The sequence below is a fragment of the Anticarsia gemmatalis genome, chromosome 27 (genome assembly GCF_050436995.1).
Source record: "Anticarsia gemmatalis isolate Benzon Research Colony breed Stoneville strain chromosome 27, ilAntGemm2 primary, whole genome shotgun sequence".
Classification (NCBI taxonomy): Eukaryota; Metazoa; Arthropoda; class Insecta; order Lepidoptera; family Erebidae; genus Anticarsia; species Anticarsia gemmatalis.
In genome coordinates, this window is record NC_134771.1 from 2,581,709 (window position 1) to 2,602,203 (window position 20,495).

At 34.3% G+C, this 20,495-nt stretch overlaps 1 protein-coding gene across 6 annotated transcripts in view; it reads right to left on the reverse strand.

Moving 5' to 3' along the window:
* Nucleotides 1-2,213: 2,213 nt before the first annotated feature.
* Nucleotides 2,214-20,495, reverse strand: part of Hdc (histidine decarboxylase) — a 28,051-nt gene continuing 9,769 nt past the window's right edge. Inside the window, exons 3-20 of one of the 6 annotated variants that reach the window (XM_076132171.1) lie at nucleotides 20,217-20,389; nucleotides 18,833-18,946; nucleotides 18,289-18,411; nucleotides 17,404-17,572; nucleotides 16,874-16,983; nucleotides 11,074-11,213; nucleotides 10,835-10,924; nucleotides 10,203-10,273; nucleotides 9,797-9,816; nucleotides 8,599-9,510; nucleotides 8,009-8,107; nucleotides 7,485-7,563; nucleotides 6,825-6,989; nucleotides 6,371-6,478; nucleotides 5,930-6,100; nucleotides 5,179-5,316; nucleotides 4,436-4,480; nucleotides 3,980-4,118 (exon numbers count right to left, since the gene is read on the reverse strand). In XM_076132171.1, coding sequence (XP_075988286.1) covers nucleotides 4,437-4,480; nucleotides 5,179-5,316; nucleotides 5,930-6,100; nucleotides 6,371-6,478; nucleotides 6,825-6,989; nucleotides 7,485-7,563; nucleotides 8,009-8,107; nucleotides 8,599-9,510; nucleotides 9,797-9,816; nucleotides 10,203-10,273; nucleotides 10,835-10,924; nucleotides 11,074-11,213; nucleotides 16,874-16,983; nucleotides 17,404-17,572; nucleotides 18,289-18,411; nucleotides 18,833-18,946; nucleotides 20,217-20,389 — 2,726 coding nt within the window. In that variant the 3' untranslated portion in view covers nucleotides 3,980-4,118; nucleotide 4,436. Of the gene's footprint in view, nucleotides 4,136-4,435; nucleotides 4,481-5,178; nucleotides 5,317-5,929; nucleotides 6,101-6,370; nucleotides 6,479-6,824; nucleotides 6,990-7,484; nucleotides 7,564-8,008; nucleotides 8,108-8,598; nucleotides 9,511-9,796; nucleotides 9,817-10,202; nucleotides 10,274-10,834; nucleotides 10,925-11,073; nucleotides 11,214-16,873; nucleotides 16,984-17,403; nucleotides 17,573-18,288; nucleotides 18,412-18,832; nucleotides 18,947-20,216; nucleotides 20,390-20,495 lie in introns of all 6 variants that reach the window. The other 5 variants (XM_076132172.1, XM_076132170.1, XM_076132173.1 and 2 more) reach the window with 5 other exon arrangements.

Consider the following 20,495-nt stretch of genomic DNA (forward strand, 5'->3'; position numbering starts at 1 on the left):
AAAGTAAGACTTTTTATTGTAATAAGTAGTTAAAAGGCACATAAAATGAATGATCAAAGCAAAAACGAATTTATGTTATTGTAAAAACTTTTATGATCAATCTAAAACTGAGTTAGTTAACTCCTTTTTAGAAATTTCAGTAGACACAAGTTGCATGTTTTTTTTCAACTAAATGTAATAATATATTGTTTTTCTTCCTCGTCCTTAGTGAGCAAGCTATTGTAGTCTTCAAATAGTTTCACACCCCCTTCCGCAGCCTCTTTAATAACAAGCAATTATGCAACTTTTGCTTTAAAGATAATCAGCATTTTCATTCCAAACCTCAGATGGTAATTGCAAGAAAAAGTCCTTAAATCTAGTAGAAAATCTGTTTTTAGCGAACTTTCCGACGCAAAAGTATATAATGTGTATCAAATGACAGTTAACGACTGCCACCTCGTTCTGGACGAGAACTACGATCAGCATTCATTTGATGAACTGTGGCCATTTTCTCGCCACAAAAAAGCTTGTCGGAAAACAGAGCAAAGATAATAAGTTCGTCTGGCAAATACCACAGGTGACGCTTTAAGACCTTCCTTGCAGCTTTACTTATTTCAAAATCAATGGCATCGTACAATTATAACTTCTTTTAAAGTAACAAGTCATTTCTTGGTGCATCTGTTTTTAAAGGCGTTTCAATACAAGTCTTGGTGTATTTATGAGCACCAAAACTAATTAATCGAGCTATTAGCTGTTCTTAACTTTTAATTACTTAGATTATTCTTTTAAGGAATTATTTGTACAATAACTGTCTGTGTAAATAATGCCTGAAAAGAAAAAAAATCATAGCATAACTCAATTTAGACATCCATCGAGCGTGGTGTATTGGACCTGGGGCCAGCCAATGAATTTAGAAGGTGGTTTGTTCAAACGATTATAGTGAGTTCAATTAACTCCTTGTAGTAATCGCTAACTTGTTTTTCCCCAGCTTTTACGATGGTAAGAGTCTCAAGTGTGTTCAGGGCGAAATTTTCCGTATCCGAATTATCAATCAGACTATCATACTGCTTTTTCGAAAAAGTCTCCCATGTATCACTGAATCTCTTGAATAGTGGTATTTGAGGAGAGCTTGACTGACTAAAGCACAGTGATTATGACTATAATTATGAAGATTTTTAATAAATTTCTCTATGCAATGGTCTAATTGTCTTGTCGAAATTCCCGATTTTTTCCATATTTCCACCACATTTTCAATAAGACCGCGCGCAGAATTTATCAAATTTATATGTTCAATAATTAAGTGGTGATGAAGAAGCAAAACTTGCCGAAGAGTAAGATGTTGATTGAGCCTTGATAAGGGTTCCACATCTCAACAACCCAAAAGAAAAATATCGTGGTTTTGTCGAGTTATTGAACATATTTTGTCCCTATTTTATGTAACAAAACACTTTTTTTAAATATATTTTTTAGTTTTAAACACTTAAACAGTCATATATATAATGAATTAGCTTAGTTTAATACCCAAAAAATACCTATAACAGTGAAAGAAAAATTTGCACTTTTCACAAAAAAATCTAAAATATAACTGCTTTGAGCACCCACTTCCACTAAAGCTACCTTGTTCAAATTTTGCAACGTTATTATTTCAAATACGTGTAACAAATTAAGCCCATGGCGAAAGTGATAACTAAAAAAAAATTTTTTTGGACCACCCTAATGTTGGGGTTGGCTTCCAAATCGTGTGACATCATTTCGAGAGCATTTCTGCTAGAAAAGCCTTTTAGACATTTCATAAAGAGTAGCTGATTGGCAGGTAACTAAATACTGTATTGCACAGAATGTGATGATTTGAAAGAATGTTAAAGGAATAATTTCATAGAGAACAGCGCCATCTATTATTTTGTGTGTGTACTATTACATGTAACGAGAAGATGCGTATAATGTTTTTTTAGCGTGAATAAAACAAATACGTACTTTACTAATTAAAAGTGTTTTTATAAGAACATCTTAGGTAAAAATGTTTTAAACTATGATGAAGAAGTAATAATAAAATGGTTAAAACTATAACGCCATCTCACGTCTCAACATCGAAGTAGTAATTCATACAATACTTCACTAGATGGCGCTCATAATAAAAACAATATTAACATTTTATTTATAAAAAAATGGTGAATATTTTCAGGATTAGGCAGACAAATTATTATCCACCAGTAAATAAAACCAAGCAATTAATGCTCCATAACATATTTATTGCACTGAAACGTTTTAAAGCTAAAATATAATATTTTTTCCATACATTAACTACTCTACTTGTCTATGAATACGTATCATACACGATATACAATAGTGATATATTTTTTTTAATATTTTTGGTTACAATATATTGTAAAACAATTTCTAACTTCACAATTCGAAAAATAACATAAATATTCGAATACAATAACTTATTTCACATATCATTTTTTAAGATTCTTTTTTTTAATTTTGATAGAGAAAGAATGGTAGGTATTATAAAAAAAATACAGTTTTAAAGTTGTCAACTTTGCCCAATAGATGGCATTAGTTGCAGAGAAATAAAGTACATTTTTGTTTTTTCTATAGTGATAAAGATTACAATTAAGATATGGGTATACACTTTTTATTATAAAATATATAATTTTACAATTTGTAACTTTCTACTGCAATATAAGCGATTTAATTTTTTATTGATATTGCACAGCAGTATTTTGAATATATTTTTGATTTTTTTATTTTATTATTATTATATTTTCTAAATTACATCAAATATATAACATTCTACTCTATTCTATCACATAAAAGCCATAATTTTTTTTATTAATTTTAACAGTAACACCGAGTATAATATAATACTTGAATTATAACACTACAATTATTATTATTATACAATTTAACTAAATTTATTTCAAAATACACATTTTACTACAAAAGCGAATATAATACACATTTTTTTCGTATTTTTTGCACTTAATATTTACTTAAAATAACTAATAACAAAATATATTACAAAAAATATTTTATTATAACGAAATATATGAAATTGTGCATTAACTTAGATAAACTTAGCCGTCCCCATTAAGCTTTAAAATGCTTAATTATTAATGATTTTAACTTATTCGTACAACAGGTTTACTAATTATATAAACTCAGACAAAAGCAATAACTAAGTACCTTTTTTTCATGAATTTCAGAATTGTTACAGTACGGCCGATAGATGGCGCTGTACTCAATATTACAATCGTGATAAATAATATTACTTATATCTGTGTTCTAAAAGGTACAACTACAACAAATACTTTTAGAAACCTGGTAATTTTAATGTGGTTATAATTATTATGACATTAACAATTGTGATTTGCAAGCAATTAAAGGCATCAATTCTTTTATGCAAATAAAATAATCCTCTGTCGGTTAAAAGTAATATAAGCATACGACTCTATTTAACCGACTTTCGAAATAAATTACAAAACTTAGAAAACATTTCTAAAAGTTTTTCATCGAACAAACAAATTCAAAGAAGACATTTTCAATCTAAAATTACTTAGAAATTTTACCTTTATAATGCAAGCATTTTTTACAGATAGCATCGGCCCTATCTTTAATAGATTGAGTAGACATGGCCCTCTCACTCTCAGGCTTCGGGTCCTCCCCCTCAAAAGGTCCCTCACTGAACTGCTGAATCAACTTTTTAATATAACTCCCAGGCCCTCTTATAGTGAGCTTTGTATCATCATCCTTTTCTTTTTCAACAGTACTCTTATAATCGCTTAACATTTGCAAACCATCTTGAAAATTTTCAAACGCCTGTGTAATCTTCTCACCAATATTTAATTTCTCTTCTATATCGCTATAACTCGATTTAGACGCATTAATTTCTTCTGCAACATCCTTAGAACTGGTCGGTGTGATAATAATTTCGTTATTCTTAACATCAATTGTGATTTTAGCGTCATCTAGTGAGAGACCTGAGAGGGAGACGTCGACGGACTTCGATCTGAATTGCCTAGATGGCGGTAGTGGTACCTGAAGTTGGTTGGTGTCTGAGTCTGGGTGTTGTTTAATCGTGCCGATAGATGTCACTGGCGATGATGAGTGTGATGACCTGTCCCCGGGGCTGGATCCTGGAGTTTTTAATTAACTTTGTAAAGAAAAGAGAATTGTTGTTTAGTTTATTTATCTAGATTAGAAGATGAATAGGATAGAAATATTGCAATGATGTATATGAAGCCTGTGTAGTTTTTTTATCATTCAAAATCTTGGCTTGAAATAGGTAAAATAATTATACTAATTGCAAAAAGAGCACGTTAAAGCTGAAACAAGTGTTTATTTTTTTTAGTTGTTTTAAACGATGATAGAAAATTAGTATGTCTAAAAGTGTTACTTCCATTATTATGGTTTGTTAGTAATTCCACCACCTTTTCAAAATACATTGAATTACCTTAATTCGAACTTGAAGTATGTATCAGTTCTGTCTTATTATGTCCTATAAAGATAAAAATAAAATTGATAACAAAAATAAAAACAAAAAATACACAGAAATTTGTTAAACGCCATCCCAAATAACATTTTAGAAAATCATGAGAAGTAAAACCAGTTACCATTCTCTACCATAACCCCTTATAAATGTTAGCCGCTTTTTTAATTGCTATTAAAACTACGTATAGTTAGTAAATGATCAGAATTGATAGTGCAATTTGAAGACATTATTTATACTTATATTCTGACAAATGAATTTACAAGCAACCGTGTTTTTCCGTTACACTATTACAAATGAATCACCGAAATTAGAAACAAAAATTTTGACAGGAATTATTTTAGATTATGCTTCCGAAGGACTGAAACTAATTAAAAACCCGACGTAGCCATAAAGAAAGATTAATTTAGAAACAAAGGTAACTATATCTGTATGTTACGATTTCACCACAAAGCCGAATCAATCTAATCAAAAACATTGTAATGGAATTATGCCTTATGTGAAATATCTAGTCTCCACTTTTCCAAGAATATTGAATAAACATTCTCGCACGAAAATAAAATAGCCTAAGTTTTACTAATTTTGAAAAAGTTTATAGCACTCTCGTACGAAAATTAAATATCCAGAAATTACAACATTTTGAAAAAATATTTAATCTGATCAAAAATTGCACCATCCATTCCGCTCACAATAAAAGCCACACCCACCATTAGAGACATCCTCATTATCCTCGCAGCACTGCGGCAGAGACTGTTCCACCATCAGACCCTGGACCATGTCCATGCACGAGTCCAGGGAGAACTTCTTGCCGCACATCTTGATGCCGCGGATGCGACGGCGCATCTCTATGGGTTAGTTACAAGCTTAAGTTGTTAGAAAGCAATTTTTTGGGCATTTCTGGTCCAAATTCTATAAGTATATACTATAAGTTAATATTGTGTCAGGTTGTTAAAAAGCATTTTTTGAGAGATTCATGCCCCGGATTCTAGAGTTCAGTTCAGTTATCATTATGTCAACTTAGTAAAAAGCATTTTACTTATTCGGTCAGTAGTTTTTAGAGATATTGTTAAAAGCCACACCAAGAAGATTTCTTTAAATCTCAGGAAAAATATTGTTTAACTTAGTTTAGATTCTACTTAACTAAATAAAAGTTATTGGAAAGCAAACTTTAAATACATAATATATTTTTATACTTTAGGCTTGCATTATGTATGTACATATACAACAAAACCGACTCGACTCACTTATTTGGCTTGTGCCGATCAGGTTCACACATATTAAGTTTTGCCGCCTGGCGGCGCTTTTATAGGTCTATTAAGATCAAAATAAAGCATCAGTAGTTCCATTTTGCATAATACCGTGAGCCCAGTAAAACCAAGCCCATTTTTACAAGCATCCCAAACCAGAACCTTTAATCACCATTTTCAAAATCCACCATACTTATATCAAAAGACTTACCAGGGCTATCTTTCGGCTCCATCTTCAGTTGCGCGAAGGTCTGCGCGCAAGATGTCAGCACCTGTTCATAGTCGCATATGGCCACGTGGGTCCCGTTCACGATCTTTGGACTCATCGGACTGTTGGCCAGGAGCAGACTGGTGCCGAAGGTCGCGTTCAGTTCACGGGTTTCTGAGAAACATAGAAGAAAATGATTTTGCTTAGTTACATCACCGTATTTGGTCAGCGCTGTGGACTGAAGAGCCCCGTATTAGGGAGGAGACACTTGACCGGCAATAATAAAGTAATGGATTATTTATTTGAAAGAAGCTCCCTTTAGTGGTCCATTCTAGTGGAGAAGTTGAATGAAAAATTCTTTAAATTAAAGGGATTTAGTGGGATACATTTTTTGTGGCGATTTTCTACCACTATTGACTCGAAAATTAAAAATAAAAATGGTACCTCTCAAAGAAATCCTAGGTTTCTTAGGCACGACAATGTTGCCGTTCTCGGAGCCGAATACATCTAGCAATATTTCCTTAGCCACAGTCTTTATCTCATTCCAGTCATCTGAAAATAAATTCAAATACTGAAACTGTCAAAAATAACATAAAACAAAAAATGGTAACATTAAAAAAGAATTAAACATTAAATATATATAATGGTGTACACATACTTTTTTATACAATGTTATTGATTGACATCTCTTTAGGTAGCTCTAATTCTTAATGACTTACACACTTTTTTCATGCCACTTTTTTATTTAAAGTTTATTGTTGGTACTTGGTATACAATTTGACACCATCACCAGCGAATTGCGTTAAATGTTTTATATCAAAGTCAATAAGAATGAACCCTACAATCTAAAATACTCAACAACTGAAAACCTCTGAAATATATTTTTTGCAGTATTTACCCAAAATATCCTGGTTAGTAGTCCTCTGCGAGGTGACAGTGAACCTGATGACGTAGATGCCCTTGAAACAGGCAGGTACTGCGTGGATGTAGCCGCGAGCGTTCAGCCGTTTTAGTAGCCGTTCAGTGAGGGCGTTGTCGCCTTTCAAGCGGAATGCTACCATACCTGCGGTGAAAAAATAGATTGGAGTCCATACTAAGTCATAAAACTTGAAGTTTTAGGTGTACCTACTAAGTTTGGTGTGTAAATGTTTAATTTAATTTCATTATTAAACAAACAACTGCTGCACTAAGAATTTTAGAAGCATACTTAAATAACAGACACAAAGTACAGTACAAGTAGTACAGTACCAGACATGAAGCAACTATAATTGTTCTGTGAGGAATCGAACCCATGAACGACGCAATGGTAGCGGCGTGAGGACCATAATTACTACGCCACGGAGACAATCAAAAGTTATTATATACCTAAGAAACTAATAATTTATTTTGATATAATTCAGATTAGGGCTAAATTGCGGGCTATATTTCATACATACATACAAACATAATATCACGTCTTTTTTCCATAGTGGTAGCCAGAGCCAACGCCACTTGGTACGAACTTCACAAAATTCGAGTTTTACACGTATGTATATGATGGACTTTTATTGAAACTTACCCAAGTTCCTGGGCTGAGGGATTTCGAACCTCGGGTCAGCAAGTACTAAGGCTTCAAATTTCTGTGCCAGGCGCACACTCTGAAACAAAAAAAACGGTCGTTTTGAAAGCCATCTCCTGTTGAAGTAGGATAAAACACATTTTTTAGTCATACTAGCTGACCCAGCTAATTTATTTTTGCCATATAAATAAAAATGTTAAGGGAGGTCAACCATTATCACTAAGGGGTATGTAAAAGTATATGGTAGCCGATTCTCAGACCTACTCAATATGCTCACAAAATTTCATGAAAATCGGTCAAGCTGTTTCGAAGGAATGCGGTCACTAACATTGTGGCATGGAAATTTTATGTAATAATATAAGATATAATATGTAGGGATTTATTATAGGACTGAAATAATTTCCATATAACTTCGGGGGATACACCTAGTTTTAGCTTGGTGATTCTACCGGGTTATATTTACATGCCAAGGCTCTCTATTAAATTGTAATACTATAGTGATATGATAAGTTATGATTACTGACCTCACGAATATGCTTCTGAATGCCAACTACTCCATAGTTTCGTAGCACGAACCACAACTTCAGCGCCCTGAAACGACGGCTCAGGGGAATCTGCCAATGCTGAAAAATAAAACAATTCTTATTAAAATTGTGCTGAAACTCTCAAAAGTCTAATTTTGAAGCTTTCGTGCACTTATAACCTAGTTTTAGGCTTGTTTATATCCTAGTTCATATCAAGCCATTTAGCCGAGAAAATAGGTTGTGACGCGATTATTTTTTATTTAGTACGTGTTTCACAAAGACAGCGTTTTAAACAGTATAATGACAATGTTTATGTTTCATACACATTTTAAATGTTACGTTGTTAAAAACATATTTATTATATGACTGTTCTGAGCAAATAATATCTGAATTTTCTATCACTAATTTGAATTTGATATAAATGGTTCAAAATGCGCTAAACATAACTTCACAACTTCTACCAGAACTATAAATATAAACAAGCCTTAACAAAATATCAATATACAAGCATCTTCACCAATCACCAATTCAACCTGTAACCCAAAAAAATAACCCGACCCACCACCATACATCATTTTACAATATCTTACAAGTAGCTCCTTCTTATGAGGGTCTTCTAACTGTATTTTATCACCACAGCCCGGTGACATCGTGCTGTAGCCGTGAAGATTGAGATCATCATCACCATTGCATGGACTTCCATTGGTTTTTACATCATCATGATGTTCACCATTTGAAACATTTTGATTCTGACCATTTGTATCAAAGTTATGTCCACCATTTGTGCCATTGTGATGTTCACCGTTTGTTTTTAAATCATTCTGATGGTCACCATTTGTATCAAAATGATGTTGACCATTTGATTCATTATGATGCTGGCCGTTTATCTTTACACTATTCTTATGGTCACCGTTTGTATCAAAGTGATGACCACCAGTCTCATCATTGTGATGCTGACCATTTCGCTTTACATTATTCTGATGGTCACCATTTGTATCAAAATGATGTTGACCGTTTGTATCAAAGTGATGTTGGCCGTTTGTCTTTACATCGCCATCGTTTTGATGCCTTCCGTTTGCATCATTGTGATGTTTTCCATTTGCATCAAAGTGATGTTTACCATTTGTATCAAAGTGATGTTGACCATTTGTACCATTGTGCTGCTGATGGTTTGTCTCTACTTCATTTTGATAATCACCATTTAACTTACCATCATGTTGTTTACCATTAATATGATTTATATTGCCATTCATTTTGAGATCATGTGATTTTCCATTAGTTACATCATTTTGTTGTTCCCCATTAACTTTGCCGTTGTTAAAGTTGCCGTTGAAATCTTTTTTGGTTTTGAGTTTTTCTTTTATCTTTTGTATGTCTTCGTCGATGTTGTTTGTTAAGATGTCGAGTTTGTCATCGAGGAAGGTCTCATGTTCGATTCCATTTGATGCAGTGTTGATTTTTCTTAGAGGTCTTTTCTTGATGTCTTTACGATCTTTCTCGTCCTATTTTAGTACAGTTATTAAAATATTAGCAACAAAAGTGAATTAATTAGTTATAGTATAATTAATTTATGCGATTAAAACAAAAATATTATTCTTTTGATACTTTTCTGGTATTTATAAGTAAGTATAAGTAAATGAAAACCTTTAAGTTTTTAAGTTCATTAATACATTTAACATTTAGGTACAGTTCAACAAACACAGATGAGTAAATGGAAATTAATCATTAAAACAATGAATTAATACTAATTTGAAAAGAACATTAAATTCAGAACTTTCTCACACTTACCATATAGTCGATAGCTTTGCCTGTAAGAAGAAAAAAAGTTATTAGCCCATTTAAAGTGCCAATTACGTTTGTATTTATTATGATTTTTAAAGATTAGAAATAATTTTCAAAAAGCCGCATCCAAATCGGTTCACTTGTTTATGTACTAGGTACCAAAGACAAGCAGACATACATATGGATTTAACTCATAAAACCCTTCTTTTTACCAGAGGTTAAAAAGAACGGTTGCTTTTGTTTCAGCAAAATTAAAATATTATCTTCCCAATTTAATTAAAATAGATTAGAACATTAACATTCTTATTGACTTCTATGGTAAGTCGTTGCATAAAATTTTTTGAGTGATCCTCTAATAAAAAAGTGAATTTTTAGTAATATGGTATTCAAATAAAAGTAATATTAAACTCACCTGAATTCTCATGCCTCAGGTAAATAGGATTCACGTTGAAGGTACGATGAAGAGCCGTGCTGTCTTTCACCCTGGAAACAGACACTTAAAGTTTTATTCTTTCTATCTATATTACTACTTCTAAATAAACCTACTCATTATTTTCCAAGTACTAGGCAGGAAAGAGACAAAATTATAAAGAATTGATATCGTAAGTGCGTATCTATTCAACGTATAAGTTTTTACTGGATACTCACATATTATAAAAGTATGGAATTAAACATTTCTTAAATCAATTTGTTTTAGGCTTACGTTATAATATTAGGTTGGGGAAAAAGTCTTTTCGCATTATAGTAAGAACTTGTAATATATTTTTTCTCTACACAAAAAAGCTCGATATTTGGGTACCTCACGAGCTCACTGAAAGAAACTTAATGAACCGTGTACTCATTTGTGATTCTGGAAGCCAAAGAGATTTTATGCGAAAAGACTTTTTCCCCGACCTATATAATATATTAGGTTTATTTTAAAACGCTCATTTTATGACAAGGAAAAATTTGCTACTAAAGTTTTAGTAGCAAATTTTTGTGTGTGCTAAGTGCTAATTAGCCACTGTGTATTATTTCTTAGATACGATTGCGTATTATTCTTACCACATAGCAGTGCAATCGAAATTCACCATGAGCCACTTGGATGGGTTGAAAGCGAAGGAGTCAGCCATTTCCACTCCATCCAACCAGTGTCTGTAATATAACAAATACATAAATAACTAAAGAAAATTGTCAGAAAAATACTAAAATACACTAAAAACCCATAAACTATAATGTCAAAAGTCAAACTGCCAAAAGCCATACGTATCAAAACCTTCAAAAGCTACTCATCAAATACATACCGGAACTCCGGGCAGACGAAGCAGCTCCCAGCGTAAGCCGCATCGACGTGAAGCCACGCGCCATGGCGGTCACACACGTTGCCTATCTCACGGAGATTGTCGAAGGCGACCGAACCTGTTGTACCTAGGGTGGCACAAACCTGGAAGGAACAATGTAAAGAATAAAATTAATCTGTAACTGTCCCACAGCTGGGCAAAGATCTTTTCCCAAAAATGCTGGGTTGATTATGACTTTGCATTCCTTTAATAACTGTTTTATATACCTAATATAAATTTAATCCATTAATGTCCCACTGCTGGGCTAAGGTCTCCTCCCGTCTCATTACGGAGGGGTTAGGCTTTGTGTCCACCATGCTGGCCAAGTGCGGCTAAGACTTAGCATACCTTCAAGAACTGTTATAAAGAACTCTCAGGCATGCAAGGTTGCATCACGATGTTTCCCTTCACTGTTCGCAAAAGTGATAATAAATTTCTAATACACACATAACTTCTAAAAGTCATTGGTATGCTGCTTCGAACCTGCGTCCACTTGTGAGAGGTACCAACTTATACCACTCGGCTATCACTGTTTTAAAGATTATTGACACATATTTATCATCACGTATTCTTTCACTGTTACAGAAAATCTTCTTATCGTATGGTTAATGGTCAACTTAGTGTCAAAGTTATTCAAGCCAACCGAAGAGCTTTTGACATGACTTAACGAGTGTTATCTTAATTGACAACAACCGGGGCCAAATTTCACATGCCTTCCAAAGCACGGATTCTCAGTTCAAACACTACTATGCGGTCACCTATCTACTATACTATCTATCTACGGTATCTGTGGAACGTCCGCGCTATAGTTGCGTAACCTACTAATGATTTACCGGCCAGTGAGCTAACCTAACCTATCCATTTTATGTCCTCACCAAGGGTTTGCTTAACCCACAGAACAGAGATAATAAATAGACGCTTCTATCACTGAGTCGAGTATTACTCGTTTAATCAATAAAGTATCTACAAATACTCATACAAGACACTTAATGAGCCAATCATATGGAAGTTTATTAAAATTTGATCGAAAATTTATCAACATGTCTTAGTAATTAATTGTAGAAGATGTTTTGTTACTGGATGTGACAGTCAGGAGTAGATTTATTTTCAAAATTTAATCACCAAATTTTATCTGATATATTTCGAATAACTATATCTTATGCATCCATTAGTAGACTTGCTTTTACAAAGGGTGTTAACATTAATGATGATTTAAAAAATCAACCTAGCTGCCTATATTTTTTTCGTTTGAGTCAAATATAAAATTTACTATTTAGGGATTCCAGGTACTCAATTTATATTTGTATTATTAGTAAGAATTACAGCTATCATTTTGGCGACGTCCTAAGTTTTTGGGTTTTGTACATAAACAAATCAGGGTCTTAAAACACATTTTCTGTAACATTAATTTTGTAAAATTCTACACAATTCCACACCACCTAATTCTTCAATCGAGCTCAAATTTCAAGAAATATCTAATATTTTATTTACCTACTATAGACAGTTTGATTTTTTTTTACTTATAGCATCTATAATAGGTAGGTAGTAGCACACAATATTTATTTAATTTTGTATGTACGGGTCACATCTAGAGAGTACAAATCTTTGTATAATCTCAATAGATACTTGACGCGTTTATAATTACATGTGTTGTTAACGATCTCTTGTCGATAATAATATCGCGACTTTACTCCTAAAGGGTAAGCTGAGATGACGGTGTTGAGCTAAATTTATTTAAATTCAATTTGCTATTCAATAAATTAACTGTATACTTAAATTTAAATATAAATCATACATAAGATCACGCCTTTGATACCTGAAGGTTTGGGCAAAGGTATATGAAATATATTCGTTTCAACCTTATAAATGTTAGTCTCATGTAATAAGAGGCGAGCCTATTGCTGGATACGTTACCAAACAATTGGCAATAAGCTTATATAAATTTTTAAAAAGCCAATATCACTATGTCCGACCTGAGAATCAAACCCAAAATCTCTGCGTGGCAGTAATTAAATTATTGTTAAACAGTAAACTTACTTAAAGTCTAATTTTGATTGAAAAGCAAACATTTTTATTACTTCTCATTTCCCAAATCGGACATGTATTTTCCGAGCAATGTGCGTTCAAAATAAACTAACAATCAGTGTCAGTCAACCTAGGTTTAGAGATATCATTGTTTTATATACCAGTAGAGCAGTAAGTAGAATGCGTTCATTTATCATGCTCCAATGAGGTTCATCCTATAAAACCGATTATTATCAGCTCAGCATTCCGATGACAAATATCAATTATTTAGCTAAAACTAGCGGCCAGCCGCGGCTTTGTCCTGTTTAAACAGTTATTTTACAAAAAAAAAGTTACAACTCTTACACATAAACTTTTCTCTTAAATCATTCTATCTATTAATAAAAACCGCATCAAAATTCGTTGCGTAGTTTTAAAGATCTCAGCATACATACATAGGGACAGACGAGGGAAGTGACTTTGATTTATATTGTCGAGGAGTCGGCTTCCAGTTTCACGAGATGAAGCAGAATACCAGTATTCTACATAGATCGACTGCCTATCGGACCTCCACAACACAGTTATCTAGGTTATAACTCGATACCCCTCGGTAAGACTGGTTGTCAGACTTTCAAGACTGTTAACGACTGTCAAAGATCTTTAAAAATGCCATCCGGGACCCAATTTAACGTGCCTTCCTAAACACGAAAGAACTCGGTATCCCATCCACGGAATAACTTATTTTAATTATCTTAAAGACAATATTAATTATTACATCTAAAACAACAAACGCACTTGAGGGATTTACAATAAACTATGCCAACTTCGACTGCCGCTAATTTGTATCTTGCAATACTCTTGTGGCGCAAGTCATAAGACTTAGTTCCATTCAATCACTGTAATCACTAAGCAAAAATAGCAAATATAATATTAGATTGTAACTAGTCATAAACGCGATTGAAAATTAAAGGTAGATTTTTTTTTTTTTTTTTTTTTAAATAAAAACTCCCGCACTAAGAATTGCTCTTGTGTCGCGGGGACTTTTACAAACATACAAACAACGGACACAAAGCACAACCAGACCCGAAACAATTATTTGTGGATCGCACAAATAATTGTCCCGTGTGGGAATCGAACCCACGACCTCCCGTTGCAGTGGTATCGGCGTGGCGACCTAAACCACTGCGCCAACCTTAATTGTTTACCCGACGTTTCGATCGCATTACTATCATTATGTAGTTAGATGCTCCCATCATGCTTCCAATACACTTGTAATCTTGCTTATTAGCACCTTTATATTGATTTCATTTATTTATATTACGACCTATGTGTGTTCGGTAGTGTTGGTAGCAGCTCCTTACATCATCAACGATTTATACCTAATAGAAATATTGTTAATACTATTTGACGATTAAAAAAAGTGGCCAGGCGTTTCTTGCCAGCTCTTCTCATTGGCCCTAACTTCCAAACTGGCGGTAAATTCACTCTATGTTGACTATCATAAGTGTCAGCATTTGACCTATATGAATAAATGATTTGATTTTAGATTTTTTACATCGACCGTGGTCACGGGCTGAGTTGAGCACCCTGGGTGGAGTGGTTTGTATTGGGAACTGTTACCGCCAGAAAAAATCGCCGGTACTTATTTAGAACCCAAAAACCTATATTAAAAACTATATTTAAAAGTCAAAAGTATTTGAAATTAAAACTAAACCCAGAGATAATTCCCTCACAAACTCACAAAATATCTTCCTAATTCTACAACAAATAAACATACACTACATCCCATTTTATTTATAGAACTAATCTTTTATAAAACCCTGAAATACTCTCCAAGATCTCTTATTACTTAGACCAATCATTTTAAAGTCCTTCCTACAAATTGGTCCCGCAGCGACTTGTATTAAAAATGAACAATAATCTTCAAATAATGATAGTATTAATTTAAAAGTATTTCCACAAGTATTTCCCTGGAGAAATGTTAAACAGATGTGAAATATTGTCGGTTTGTTGTTGAAAAGGATTAAGGGATTTTCTTGGTGGTACTATAAATAGAGTAATATTGTACCAGTACTATGAAAACGGAAATCTTTCATGCCTGAGATTTCTTTAGACAACATTTTAATAGGGAAGATGACTAATTTCGTTTTATTAGTCCATCTAGTAGATTGTGAAAAAAGTTGAGTCACGTTAGAGTACAAAATGCACAACACCGTGGCGTCTTTAGCCCCCACTCCATAACTTTAATGCTTTCCTAATTTTTGGCAAAACTCTCCTCCTCTAGACGGTTTTGGGAGACCTTGAGTCGACCGCGCTGGCAAAATGCGGGTTTGGGAACTTTGCATGCCCGTAAGAAAAGTGATAGAGAATTTAGAAATGCAAGGTTTCGATGTTTTCCTTCGCCGTTAGAACAAGTGATCAAAAATCAAATCATTTAATAATTTAGGTCAAATATTGACACTTATGATAGTCGCTACAATTACTGAATCTACCACTAGCTCGGAAAAGGGTCTGAGCCTTATAAGAAGAGCTAGCGAGAAACTCAAGGCCACTCTTTTTAATCGCCAATAGTTTTACAATGTGGTTGATAAAAACCTACTCTAGGTAAACTTGACCTATTTCAATGCTACATCAGGTGATAAGAATAAATGAATGTTTCTTAGTAACAATAGTTTGTTAAAGATTGTAATGACCATGTTTCATTACTTGTTGTCGAGAGGAAAGTCTTTATGAAACTTTACTTTACTAATAGATATTAATACTTTTATGAAAATATATAGTAAAAATATACTTATATAGGTATTTTTAAAGACAACTCCCACACTAAGAATTGCTCTTGCGTTGCGGGGACTTTTACAAACATACAAACAACAAACACAAAGTACAACCAGACCGCGCCATGGAGGCCGTAAAAATAGTAAAATGTAATTTATTATTTTTGAAATGTATGATTCATGATCCATGTTTTTTGGAGGTTATGCCAAATATTGTTGAAGTCTTTCTTGTTAACTTGTATAATTTTGACACTTGACCACAGGGCACTTTCTACCAAACGATTTATCACGTCTCATGGCTACCCATCCATTTACTCTACTCATCAAACCTCGCTTAACTTTTCCAATCAATCGTGTAAAAATAATTAATTGTATGTTTAAAACTGATTCTCATCAGCTAAAACCTCTTTGGGAAATTACTTATTTTAAGTGCGTACGTTTTTATGTATATCTTGTTACGTCGGTAGATGTGTTGTAAACGGTGAAGCCAGTTTTTGTTAGTACTTATGCTATATTCTAAATTGCCTAAGGTATACAAAATACGTAGATCTGTAAATTCAATCATCGTATTGTTAGTGGTCAACCTTGTGTCAAATTTGTACAAGTCACCCGAAGACTTTTGATATAGCTTAACGACTGTTATCTTTTTGACAACACCTAGGACTGACTGAGCCTCTCCGAAGATCAGGGAAGTTAAGTTAAATACCAATAAGCAGCCACTCATCTTTAGAATTTTCGCACTATAGTTGCTTAACCCACTGACCGTTTACAGAACGAGCCTTGAGCCCACAAAGAGCTTTTGGACAGTACAAAAAAAAAACAGTCAGTCTGGCATAGTGTATGGGTAAATTAAAGAATAAATCAGAAATGTAAGTAAAAGTGGAAAAATATGAGACAAAAAATTAAGTTATCTAAAGAGGTATTTTAAACGTAAACTAATGACTGTTGTTTTTTATTAGTGCTATAATGATCGGTGCTTCACTTACCCAGAACGGCACAAGGCCCTTCTCCTTGTCAGTGGCGATGGCTTCCTCGAGCTTGTCTCCGCGCATGCTCTGGTGTTCATCAGACTCGATGTACCTCATACGAACCAGACCTGACAAGGAATTTATTAGATAGTGTTTGCCAGGTACCAAGAGGTTTGGAAACGTAAGACACCAGTTTTTACAAAAAAAAATATGCTTACAAAGAAAGTAAATTTTTTTAGAAAAGCATTGAAATTTTACTTGCGGATTTTTTTATCTAGTACAAGCCGATTACTAAATAGGAAAGTTTGTAAGGTAGTCCCTGTGCACACATTTGTTTAGAAATTTCAAAAACTATTTTTATTATTAGTTGCTGCCCTAAAATTAAAACTACAATGTTATAGAATCTAACTATGAGTGAAGTTCAGTCAATTCTAACAGAATCTCCTTCAAGAAATCTAACGCAAAGCATTATCTTATCAGACTAAATACCTCTTAATAAATAACAATACATCAAAATATATCCCCAATAAGAAGTTTTGGACACTCACCGATTAGCCCCGCCTTCTCAACCGAAGAGTGTGCTTGATCAGAACAGTAGCAGATCAGGTGTCCCAGCAGTTCGGAAGTCTGTAGCTCAGGGTTCAGTTTGGCCAGCTCCATGAGGGCGCGGGTACGAGCCGCTAGCAGGCTTACAAGTGTTGCCTCGCTAGCTGTGGTCTAGGAGAAAATAGAAGTAATTCTTAGTCTTCTTCTTCTTCATCGTATGGTTAGTGGTCAACCTAGTGTCAAAGTTGTTCAAGCTGCCCGAAGGCCTTTGACGTGGCTTAACGACTGGTATCTTAGTAGATAACAACCGGGACCGACATTTTACGTGCCCTCCGAAGCACGGAGATGCCCTGTTCAAATACCACTATGCGGTCACCCATCTATGGAATGACCGCGCCAAGGGTTACTTAACCCACAGATCGTTTACCGACCGGTGAGCGCAACTGGCTATGGGCGCCTCTAGTAATTCTTAGTAAGTAGTCTTAACAAGAGCAATTCTTAGTGTGGGAGTTGTCTTTAGAAAAAGAGTTATTGAGGATGAAATTAAGAGGAACACTGTTCTTCTGGAGGTAGAATATGCGATTGTTTATTACTCGTTGGATGCATGATAGTTTTATTTAATTGAAACTCAAAAATATTGGAAACGTGGTCGTTAGGTTGCCCTAATTTTAGGTTTATTTATTTTATTTCGGTGTTGGCTTTCATGTGAAGAATGGAGTGAAACATACATTTTAAGGTTTTCAAGAGAATTTGTGCATTTGTACATAACTTTAGTGAACAGTTAGGAAAAAATATGTTTTTTTTTGCCAAATATTCTCGATACAGTGGTCCTATATTATGGTAGAAGTCTAAAAATCTGAAGTATAATTGCTGAAAAGTAAAGGTACCTGTATGACTCCACCGCCAGGACTATCATTCTTCTCGTTGAGGAAGCAGTCAGGTAGACCCAGCAGCTTGCCGAGCCAGTTCATCGCGATGGTCTCTAACTCCGTACCAGCTGGAGATGAGGCCTGTATAAAAACATAATGTGTAACACTCTCGTCAAGGGCCCCAAATTTTTATAAGAGACGTAGAATTTTTTATTAATAAGTGCCAATTTTTATATGCAAATGATTGAATGATTTAATTTTCTGAACAATAAATCTGAATATGATATTCAAAAAAATATAATAAATTATTGTATGGTGGTCATACGCGTAAGTTAACATTTAAACGCTTAAGGTATGTTAAAATCTTTTCTTCATTATGATATCCGAAATTAATACAGACAGAACCAATACTTCAATCTCTTATTTATCTTCATCATCACAAATACTCATTTGTGACGTCATATTTTAGTAATACCATACTATTTTTTTGTTTTATTAAATATATTATATTAGGTATATAAAAAGTAATATGTAAGTTAGTAGTTTTCATAAGGATACTTACCCAAGTAAAGCACAGTACATTGAGAGCGCTGGAGAGCATATCTCCCATGATGGAAGGGTATGACGTCAGAGCTGGGAAGTACGCATGCATGTGAGGACTTTGCCAGTGCACCAGCTGAGGACAAAGAATACTTTTAAGTCCAGTAACCTGACCTGGTAGCAGGTATCACAATGTTACCTTCACTTAGACAATGAGTTTTTTATTATTACTAACAAGTTCTGTTCTACTGTTGGGCAAAGGTCTCTCCCAAAATCTTCCACTGGCTTCTGTCATTCATTCAATGAGTTATAATAAAAATAACCTATTATTGTCTCACTGCTGGGCAACGGTCTCTTCAACAAGTAAGAGGTTAGCCCTCGAGTCCACGTTGACAAGTAACAGATAAAGACTTTGCATTTCTTCAAAAACTTTTTTAAAAATTCTCAGGCATGCAAGGTAGTATATACCGAGCCCGTTACGAAACTCCGGACTACTATTGAAAATAATATAATATGAATTAGATAAGCCATTTGGGCTTATCTAATTCATATTATATTATTTTTGCCTAATCCGAGAATCGAACCCGGGACCTCGTGGTCAGCATTGAATACTGCTGTCTAGACTGCGAAGGCAATATAAAGCCTGTGAAATATGAGCTAACTTGTGGAACACTATGGAAGACACCTGAATCCAACAGTAAATATGTTTTGGAGGATGATGAACTCTCTTTCTTCCATGCTATGAATCCCATAGTGCAGAGGTTCCCAAACTATTTTCATCTAACGCCCACTTTCAAAATCAGTTATTTTGTAGCGCCCCCATTTATTTTTCACCTTATAAACCTCAATAACGTATGTATTAGTTTCGCCTGGAGATTAATTAAACCTATCTTCTAAACAAGACTTTTTTTACCAGAGGGATAGATTAGGTACCTACCTACATTAATAATAGTGCGTTCGGTTTGTGTCTTCGGAGGTGGGGACCTCACTTGCGACACCTGAAGATACGAATATTCTTCAGTGTTTGATACCTAACTAAATATCTTAATTAAGATATAAATAGCGTTGTGAACGTTTATATTCATACAACAAAATAGGATAAAAATGTGAACTAAAAATGGATATTGTGTACTTGTGAGGAGAATTTTAATTTCAATTAATTTTAAAGTAAGAAGTAACTGAAGTTTAATATCGCCCCGTAAATCACTTCAGCGCCCCTCATTTTTTTCTGAGCCCCTCACCGCCCCCCTCTAGATCGCCTTCGCCCACAAGGGGGCGTTATCGCCCACTTTGGGAAAGACTGCCATAGTGTAATGGGGTCAGCCTTTTTGGTTTTTCTCGTCCACTTCACTGTCCTGGACATTGTCTTCTGGAAGATGACAAACTAGTCACGCTGATCAACTTACCCCAGGCATAATATGCTCATCCACATCTCTAAAGATGTTGTCCCACTGCTCAGGCTGCTGAGGGGCTTCCTTCGGCAGCAGCTTGTGAAGGTACCCTGGCTGGACTCCAGGGTATACGCGACGGTCGCGGATGTTCTCCAAGTAGTCCGCTATGTAGTCTACCATCTCCTTGGCTGGGAACAAAAAATGCTGTTAGAAATTGTGAAGAGTTTTATAAACAGCTCTGAATAAAATTCTTTCAAATTCTGTTATAGGTTTTCAGCCACCTCGCGTACCTGA